The 10,681-nt window shown below is 43.2% G+C and overlaps 1 protein-coding gene across 1 annotated transcript in view; it reads left to right on the top strand.

The window, feature by feature from the left end:
• LOC113409490 (CLIP-associating protein 2-like) overlaps positions 1 to 10,681 on the top strand; it is a 271,704-nt gene that overhangs the window by 14,659 nt on the left and 246,364 nt on the right. Inside the window, exon 3 of the mRNA XM_029914215.1 lies at positions 7,567 to 7,847. Within this exon, the coding sequence (XP_029770075.1) occupies positions 7,567 to 7,847 (281 nt within the window). The remainder of the gene's footprint in view (positions 1 to 7,566; positions 7,848 to 10,681) is intronic.

Raw genomic sequence — 10,681 nt, 5'->3', positions numbered from 1 at the left:
CCCCCAAAAAAAAACCAAAAGCAAAAAACCCTTAACAAATTCCAAACATTTATTGATTGCAAATGGGTGCAGTGACATCTGCCTAAGTCTGTAAAATTCTGAGAGGTCTGAACTGACTACCCTGTTCGACTCATTGGGTTTCTGACTTTGAAACTTAGTTAACGTTGATACTGTATTTAAATATCAGAACCATTTCTCTACTGGTCATTTTAGCAGAAACATAGTGAAGGAAGATAATTTCATGGAGAGTTCATAAAATTATTAATAATTTGTTAGATTACTTGCCTTGTATTATTTTTACTTCCATCTATGCAGAAAACCTTTTTTTATTAAATCACTTTTCAAGCAAAATCAATGGCAGTGAGCAGCATATTACTCCATAAGGGTCCTGCCAGAGCTTTAATCCTTTTTTTAAACCCTGATTTACATTGTATGTCAGTTTAGCTTACTTGGTAGCTCTCACCTCTGGGCCAGAAGGTGAGGCGCTCAAGTGTTGCGCTAAGACTTTGAGCTCGGTGCCGATTTTGATAATGCAGAGCAGTAAATAGTATAAATATTAATTTGTATTTGCCTATAAGTACAGGCATCTGGGAGATTTAAAATATAATTAAATATAATTGAAAACGTGATAAAAATAAGGCAGCTTTCTAAATCCTAGAGCACGAACACCTTCCATCAAACAATAAGACCACAAACATGCTTAATGTAAGAAACTACTAAGTCTTGCAACTTGTCCTGAAAGATGTCACAGATATATTTGTCTTATGTTTAGGGAGTGTTCTGGAGTTCTGCAATACATCTTCATTGGAGAAGGTCTTGCTTTCCATCATCTCAGGATTAAACCTGGGCTTTAATAAAATATAGTACTCTTGGTGTACACAGTTGAACAGATATATAAGTCAAGTCTTTGCTCAGAAGAGCTTACAATTTAAATATTTTACTATGTTGATGTTGAAATAAAAACAATGCCATTCTACCCTAAGCTGTGAACCCTGCGTATCTGCTCCGTGCAAACTGCATAAGTAGATGCTGATAAACCAGCAAGTTTCCCCAGCCCCCCTGTGGTGCATTTTATCCAAGTTGAGCTTGTCTAAACTCAACTTTCACCAGTTTAATTCCACTTAAAATTGCAGCTTCAGTTAAACTGCTTCTACTTTGTGTAGACCAGGCCTTAAATTGCCATGTGACATCTGCTCTGGGGGAACCATGGGAATGCCAGGGGAGGACGGAACTTTTGCTTTTTATGTGTATTCACTGTTTATATGCCAGGTTGATGAGAAATAAGTTTAACTAAGAGCCAGTTTTTTCTCCAGTCCATCCATGTGCAAAATCACTTCTGTGGTGGTTAATGTAGAAGGAAAGAGATATGGATTACATTACCCTAGTAGTTTCTCTTTTCAGCCATCTCTCTGTAAAACACTATGTTGTTGCACTGTATATTCAGTGTTAAAAACTTCTTGCACACTTGTGTATAACTAAGCCTGAACTAGTCAAATAACGCTCTCTTGGGTGTGCCATACTGTGTTTAAACAGTCTGGGTTCTAGAAGAAAATATTTCCAATCCATATCTTGGCTCAATGAATAGCAGTACTGCTTACTTGAGAGGGTGTAGGACTAGGAAATTATCCTATAAACTTTGTGCTGAACCCAAAGCTCCCATGGTCAAGCAGTGGCAAAGAATCAAAATTATGATTCTTTGCAAACTAAAGCTGTAACATTTTAACAGATATGGAACTGCCTAATATGGTCATAGTTAATGATGTGGGGTGGTGGCCAGTTGTGTATTGCAGATTTACACTTCAGGCTGGTAGTGTGATATGGGCGGGGGTGAGGGAGAGCTCCTATTACTAGACAGGAGAATGTTAAGGGAGAGAGGGGAGCATAAGATCGCCAAATAGAAGACAAGATGGCTGAATCTTTTTCTTAGCAAATGTATATATTCTCTAATATGCCTCTTTTAATCTGACTTTGCTGGATCTCATCATACATACAGATTAGAGATGGAGAGTGCTTTTCCAATCAACTCTTAAATATTACTTTGAAAATTGAAAATGCTGATGCAAACCATTAACTTCCCCCTCTCCTTTTTCTTCATTTATATACTCCAGGAAGTAGTCTTTGTGGTTTGCCATTCTTACTCGAAAAAAGTGTCACAGTTTGAATGTACTCAAGTATGATCACTTATTATATTAAGCACCATTCAGTCCCATTATTCTGAGATTAAATTGCTACTTTTTTTATATAATGATGTTGGGTATTTTTTAAATCCACCTTACCCCAACTGGAAATTTCAGTCTGCTTTTTTGGTATATATTATTTTCTTTAATAAGAAATTGAAGGGTTTGTCGCATGCCCCCCCCACTCTCCCTCCCCCCAAAATCCTTCATTTTCTCACTTCATGTCTTGTCTTTTTGAAAGATTGGAATGTTCCTATGCATGATACTTACACTCCCAGTAATAACTGAGCTAACACATTACCTAAGCATAACATGTCAAAACATGGGCCTGTGCAGTTACATTGGAATGTAGCTCTTTAAGGGTGGGGCAAGGGGAATAACTGTCATTTAAGGCATTTGCTCACTTAAGAATAAACAAGGGTTTTGTTGAGGAGTGAAAGCAAAACAAATACCTGGTTACCTATATAGCTTTATGAGCTACCTATATCCCATAAATTAGGTTTAGCCAAGGTCAGTAAGTACAGTAGTTACAACACAGGCATTTTAATATGACCTGAATTGCACATTAGTAATCTTTGTATGGAGGTATACCATAGGGTAAAAGATAACTAATTCAATTTCCTAGGCAACAGTGTTGCATTGTAGTGAGTGCAGGTGATGACCTTTTCTTTTCAGATTAACCATAGTACACATTCTTTGCAGCTATCATCAATGTTGATATTTCTGGGAGTTTTGAGAGAGATGAAATGCTGAAATGATTTTTTTTTTTTTAAAATACCTTCATTGAAGGTGGTTGAACTGTTTCACAACCAAAGAGGTTATTGTAGAAGTCTAAGGATACCTGGAAATTCATAAGAACAGAGGTGTATGTTCTGGAGAAATGAAGCAAATTAAGCAGCATTTTTTAAGAAGTGTCTGTCTTTGAAACAGTGTAGGGCTCTAGTGTAATTTAACACCTACTTTATGAAGATGTGATTAAAACAAAATCCAGAGATTACATAAACATGCATTTCTATTTTTTCCACCACATTCCATGGCTTGCAAAAATGATTGAAGTATTTTTAAAGGAGTGGTACATGAAGACAAAAAATAGAAGAATACATGTATGGAGAAATGCCACAAAAATAGTGCTTTGAAAAGGAGGCAAGACAGTTAACCTCATCCCTCAAATTAATTCCTACCTCTTCTTCTAACCACAATCATTGTACTGAAGAATCTCAGCAGTTAACAGATGTTGGGACTCTTATTTGATCTTTGGCTGTGAACAGTGCTGCATAGAAGAACAATGTTCCTCTCGGACAGTGTTTCCCAAACTTGGGACGCTGCTTGTGCAGGGAAAGCCCCTGCCGGGCTGGGCCGGTTTGTGTACCTGCCGCGTCCGCAGGTCCGGCCAATCGCGGCTCCCACTGGCCGCGGTTTGCCACTCCAGGCCAATGGGAGCTGCTGGAAGTGGCGGCCAGTACATCCCTCTGGCCTAGAGCGGCGAACCGTGGCCAGTGGGAGCCGCGATCGGCCGGACCTGCGGACGCGGCAGGTACACAAACCGTCCCGGCCCACCAGGGCCTTTCCCTACACAAGCGGTGTCCCAAGTTTGGGAAACACTGCTGTAGGAGTACCATGTATATACTCGATCATAAGCCGGTTCGTTTATAAGCCAATCCCCCCAAGATGGATAAGTAAAAATGGAAAAATTTTATGACCCGTTCATAAGCCGACCCTATAGTTCAAGGGTCAGCAAACTTTGGCTCCCGGGCCATCAGGATAAGCCGCTGGCGGGCCGAGATGATTTGTTTACCTTGCGTCCACAGGCACGGAGGTAAACCTAAGTAAACAAAGTGTCCCGGCGCACCAGCGACTTACCCTGATGGGCCGGGACAGCAACTGGTGGGGAAATTTTTCTGGGGGGAGATGCTGGGGGTCAGGGGAGTAACTCCTGTGACCACCCCCCACATGGCCCCACTCCTCGCCTGGGACCCACACACTCTCCCTATCCCATCCCTTCCCACCTTATCTGGGGAGGATGCGTCTCGGCCTGCTCCGGCGGGCTAGGCGGTGCGGCCGCGGCCTGCTCCGGCGCGGGCCAGGCGGCGCTGCTGGCTTTGCTCCCTCTGTTGGGGGGAGGGGCTGTGTCCCACTTCTCCCTCTCTATACCCTTCTCTGGTGCTTCCCTTTTTTTACTAAAAAAAATTAGGCTTATGAATGAGTATATCCTTAATGAAGACTATAGATTTCTAATATACCATCCAAGTTAAGGCTAAGGTGTGCAGAAGCAACTAGTGATTCTAGGTGCCTCAATTTTTCTGTAACCAACTTGAGACTCATGAAAGGGGCCTGATTTTTCAGAGAGTATGTTCTCAGAAAATTGAGGCTTTCAAAATTACTAGCCATTTTTTTAAAATCTTAGCCTAAGTCATATCCTGCATGAATGTAGCTTTTCCTCCCCTAATAATTCAATATTTGTTAATGTGGAGCTAACAACTTCAAAATATAGTTAGGAAACAATTTCTGGTTAGGAATTATTTTGTTGTTGCCACGGAGAATGGAGAGAGTGAAGAATAACAGAGGACTAATTAAAATATCCAACCTTTCTTATTAAATATGAAGCTCTTCCTTGAATAAACGTCCTCTCTTGCATTCCAGAATCTGTTAGATTATTTCAGCTTTAATTTACAAGAGACTTTTCTGTGTGTATGAAACTGTTCTTGAGGCTGTGATATATTTTCTGTTATATTCCATGTGCAGCCTTATAAGACTTGTCATGAAATACATCTTAAGAATCTGCAAACTGAGTAAGGGAGAAACAGAATGAACCAGAAATCATTTTAAGCACTGTGTAAAAACCTAATTTTATTATAACAGCTTGAAAATTTATGTATTTTATCACCCCAGGCACCAAATCTACTTGGTAACATTTTACTTATAATGTTGATAAAAAACAAAACAGTCTTAATACTTTTAATGAAAAGGAAATGCTTACTATGGGATAGTAGATGAGAATAATCCTTTAAGGCCGTATATAGTTGTTGCTTGCTTCAGAGTGAGACAGCAAATGCTGGGTATTTAAGTTTTCTGTAGCATGTCATAGGATAAGCAGTCATCAGATAAGAGGGAAGGTCCTCCCATGTATCGATAGCTGGCTAAAAGATAGGAAACAAAGGGTAGGAATAAATGGACAGTTTTCGAATGGAGAGGTAAATTGTGGTATTCCCCAGGAGTCTGTACTGGGACCAGTGCTGTATAACATATTCATAAATGATGTGGAAAAAGGGGTAAAGCGTAAGGTGGAAAATTTGCAGATGATACAAAATTACTTGAGATAGTTGAGTCCAAAGCAGACTGCGAAAAGTTACAAAGGGATCACACAAAATTGGGTGCAGATGAAATTTAGAGTGGATAAAGGCAAAGTAATGCACATATAAAATATAATCCCAACTCTGTACAAAATTATGGGGTATAAATTAGCTGTTACCACTCAAGAAAGAGAACTTGGAGTCACTGTGGCTAGTTCTCGGAAAACATCTACTCAACGTGCAGCGACAGTCAAAACTAACAATGTTAGGAACCATTAGGAAAGGGATAGATAAAACAGAAATATCATAATGCCACTGTATAAATCCATGGTACGCCCACATCTTGAATATTGCATGCAGATCTGGTCTCCCCATATCAAAAAAGATGCATTAGAATTGGAAAAGGTACAGAGAAGAGCAACAAAAATGATTAGGGGTATGGAATGGCTTCCATATGAGGAGAGATTAAAAGACTCGGACTTTTCATCTTGGACTAAGAGGTGATATGATAGAGGTCTATAAATCCTTGACTGGTGCAGAGAAAGTGAATAAGGAAATGTTGTTTACTCCTTCACATAACACAGGAACTAGGGCTCACTCAATGAAATTAATAGGCAGCAGGTTTAAAACATACAAAAGGAAGTACTTCACACAACGTACAGTCAACCTGTTTAACTTGTTGCCAGGGGATGTTATGAAGGCCAAAACTATAACAGAATTCAAAAAAGAACTAGATAAGTTCATGGAGGATAGGTAGAGCCCTGCACAGATATAGAAAATTTATATCTGCAGATAAAAATTTTCTATGTGTGGCGCTGCAGGCTCTACTGGGAACCACAGTGGCGAAAGCAGCAGCCTATCAGGCCACCACTGCCAGGAGCCAGCGTCCCAAGCCGGCAGCTCCTCCGGCATGGCTGTACTGCCCCCAACCCCACTCGCTGGGCCAGGCACCAGGCTCACTGGCAGCTGTCCCTGGTTGCCCTAGTGCATTGGGCGGGGCATGACATAAAATAAAAAGTTATTGAATTGCTTTCTAGATTTTTTTATTTGATTCTAATCACCATCATTGCTTGAAATATTTCTGCAATAGTTTAAGGGCTTGTCTACAGTACTGCGCGGGGTTGATATAAGATACGCAACTTCAGCTCCATGAGTAGCGTAGCTGAAGTTGACTTACTTACATCTACTTACTGCAGCATGTTGACAGCTGACGCTCTCCTGTCGACTCTGCTTGCGCTTCTTGTTCTTGTACCGATACGTCGGGTAGTGTAGAAAAACCCTACGTCTAGTCAAAAAGCTGACATTTACTTGTGTCCTGTGCTGTGCCCTGCTTCTTCCTGGACTCCTGCTGGTAAGATACATCCTCATCAACTTTATGATTGAAGACCTTCCTCTTGTGCTGGCTAACCCTGTGTCTTCCCAAAGGCCCCACGTCCATTACTAAATACATTAATCCTTCTTTCCCCCCAAATAATGCTAGACAGTGCCCTCCCCAAAAATGAATTTATGCTCACCCCACAGAGTCTGTTGCTGCAATGGAACGAGGCCTTATGCACATACTACCCTCTACTGAGATGTCATGAAGCTGAGATTTCAGTCCTCCTGTCCCAGGCCCAATTTTCCAAAAGAAGAGCAGTAGGCTAAGGAGCAGTGATGTCCTGGCAGGCTGAAGACCTGTGAGAAGCTCCCTGCTATGTTGTTGGAGGTCTCTTGTACTGGGGTGGCCTTGCCAAGATCAGTCTCCCAAGCAGAAGGTTAGGTGTATTGGCCTCTGTCATCAGCCATCCAGCAGACCACATGGTGAGCCTCCCCTCTTCCCATGCGTCGTACTCAGAATAGCAGTAGCTGCTCAAGCTGAAGAGGCAGCTGGCAATCTCCCCTCTTTCTAGTAGTAACAGTCATCTACCACTATTGTTTGCAGCATTGTTGTAACCCTCTTGGTCCCAGGATGTTAGAGAGACAAGGTGGGTACCTTTTATTCGACCAGCTTCGGTTGGTCAGAGAGATAAACTTGAACTTGCACAGAGCTCTCCTTCAGGTCTGGGCTGAAGGAAAACTTGAACTGTGTAAGCTGGAAAGCGTGTCAATTTCCCCAACAGCTGTTGGTCTAATAAAAGATCTTGCCTCACCCACTATGGCTAGTAGCAGCAGCAGCAGTAGCTTTGGCACAGTCTCTGCAGAAATAGGAAGATATGACTGCAGAGATTTTAACTTCAGTTTGTGTTTGAAAAGTTTTCTTAGCATGTATAAAAAGGCTAGGGAACTCTTTTTAAAGAGAGACAACATCATTAGCACATGTGCTCCAACACTTTCATCCACCTCTGAATTAAAGGATTTGTTTTATCAGCAACTCAACAGTATCATCAGCAAGCTACCACAGGTGAGGGACACTATCTACTGGGAGACTTCAGGACTAGAGAAGGCTCAGATCACGAGATGTGGCTGCTATGCCTTGGCCACCATAGAGGGGGCGAAACTGAACAACAGTGCGCAAAGACTACTGGAGCTCTTTAGCCTTTGAGGGTTGTTTATTACCAACACCTATTTCCAAGGTGGTCACTACTGGAAGGTCTTGTTGAGATATCCCACATCTGGACACTAGCACCAATTGGATTTAATTGCCACCCACCGAAAACACCTGGATGTTCTCCATGCTTGCAGTTTTCATAGTGCAGACTGTGACACAGACCATCCGCTTGTATTCTGTAAATAAAACTTTCATTAAGGAAACTCCATTGTACCAGACAAAGCTGTTGCCCTTGCATTAATATCAATACACAAAAGACCAAAGGTCGTGTCTCCAATTTACTTTACTTTTCAGGGAAACTATGTAATTGATTGTATTTCCCTGAATGCTGATGCAGCATGGAACACTGAATTTAAAAAAAATCTATGTATCTGCAACCTTAGCTTTTGGAAAAGACTGTACTGCCAATAAAGTCTGGTTTGCCCCATACTCTGGAGGAATGCTTCCAGTTATTAAAGCAAAGCTCGCAGCATATCTCCACCACAACATGAACCCCTCTCCTGAGATGTGCTAACCTCAGAATGGCCAAGAGCGCATTGCAACAAACAGCAAGGCAATGTTCTCACTCAGACTGGCTTGGTCTGTGCGAGAAGATACAAATGTTCTTTGAGAATGGTGATCTAAGAAGTATATATGATGGAATCAAGAAAGCAAGAAGACTGCTTCATTGGAATCTCTTAATGCAGACATCATCATTGACAGGAGCAAGGAGATGGAACTTTGGATAGAACAGTATCACAAACTTTATTTACATGAAACCACTGTTTCTGAAGCAGCGCTATATGCACAATGACTTGCTTGCCTGCTGGAGGGAAGGAGTGGTACCATGGAACATGAAGAATGCCAACATCATAATGTCTAAAAATAAAGGTAGTTGAAGTAATTGCAACAACTACAGAGAAAGTTCTCTCCTTAGTGTTACTGGCAAGGCATTCTCATGGGTCATCTAAAGAGCTAATGACTTGACAGTTTTCTTTTCCAACTATTTTGATTTCAGGAACTTGGGTTTCCCACTTCACAGTTAGAACACGGTGAAGATAGTAGATGTAGGAGGTGTTTAGCCTTGTCTCATGACTGCTCTAGGAGACCCAAGTCTTCCCATCATACAGCAGTGTGCTCAAAACGCACATCTGGTAAACCCCTATATCTTGGTGTTCACGTTAGTTTTCTGTTATCCCACATTTCTTGGTTAGTTGGCCGAATGGTGGTAGTTGCCTTTCCAATGCAAGAATTAAACTCCCCATCTAGAGATAAGTTAACCAAAACACTTAACCCTAAATAGCAGAACTTGTACACAACTTCTAGCATGGTGTTAGATACACTCTAGATCAAACGAAATTATGAGCTTGGTGCAGAAATACTGGGTGAGGTTCTGTGGCCTGAATTATGCAGAAGGTAAGGCTAGACCATAATTCTCTCTTTTGGCCTTATCTGTTCTTTAGCTCAGAAACTGAAGTTGGCATAGAAGCAGCAGTGTAACTCACTGTGATCTAAAATCTACTATGGGTACCTGGTGACTTCCAGGTGGAGTCCTCACCCCAACTCTGCCCCCTCCCTGTCCCCAGGGGGTGCAGGAGCGGTGAGGGGTGTGGCAGGGGGGAGGGGTGCAGGGTGTGGCGAGGCCTCAGGGCAGGGGGTTGAGGTGCAGGAGGTGTGCAGGGTGCGGCAGGGGGCTCAGGGCAGGGAGTGCAGGAGGTGTGCAGGGTGCGGCAGGGGGATCAGGGCAGGGAGTTGGGGTGTGGGGTGCAGGAGGGGGTTGGGATGCAGGGTGTGGCAGGAGGCTCAGGACAGGGGGTTGGGGTGCAGGAGGGGTGTGTGGGATGTGGCAGGGGGCTCTGGACAGGGAGTTGGGGTGCAGGCAGGGTGCGGGCTCCGGCCCGGCGCCGCCTACCTAGAGCGGCTCTGGGGTGGCAGCGCTGTGCACCGTGGCAAGTGCAGGCTCCGTGGCCCCTGGCTCTGCTCTGCTCCGCTCCGCTCCAGGAAACAGCCGGAGTCCCGGGGGGGCGGAAACGGTGCCATGTGCTGCTCTTGCTGCTCCTCCAGGTACCTCCCCCAAAGTCCCCATTGGCCGCGGTTCCCCGTTCCCGGCCAATGGGAGCTGTGGGGGGCGGTGCCTGGAAGAAGAGCACGGAGCCCTCTACTCCCCTCCCGCCCTGCCTGGGGCTGCAGGGACATAGTTCCAGCCGCTTCAGGGAGCGGCGCGGGGCTTGCGGCGCCATGGGGTAGGCAGAAGGGCGGGGGGGGGGTGCACAGGGAGCTTGGTGCGGCCTGCGTGTTTGAGACCCCTGGTCTAGCAGTTCATCCAGGAGGTTGCTGCATAACCTTAAAACCCTGTTGTGATGCTGCCTTTTAATCAAATTTAACTTGCAAATTTGGGAACACAGCTAATGAAAGTTTTTACAGGTCTGATATTGATTTCCATTACAGCTTGTTGAATTTAGCACTTGAAGATAGTCACATTATTTCTATTAAATAGTATTAAGGGTGCTTGTGCTTAATATTGTACCTTCTTGTACCCTGATTCTTGTGGAAGATACAACCTTAATTCAATAATACATTTTGTGATTCTGTATAGATTTCAATAATTGTTATGCCTGGAAATATAAAGTTGAGGGAATTACTAAAAAGGGCATGCATAATTAGAAGAAAACATCTAAAAACAATTTCCAGGCTAGATTTCTGAGCTG

Source organism: Terrapene carolina, unplaced genomic scaffold (assembly GCF_002925995.2).
Source record: "Terrapene carolina triunguis isolate 2854851 unplaced genomic scaffold, T_m_triunguis-2.0 Scaffold33715, whole genome shotgun sequence".
NCBI classification, from domain to species: Eukaryota; Metazoa; Chordata; order Testudines; family Emydidae; genus Terrapene; species Terrapene triunguis.
Note: the sequence above shows the minus strand (reverse complement) of the source record. Positions and strands in the feature narration are given on the sequence as shown.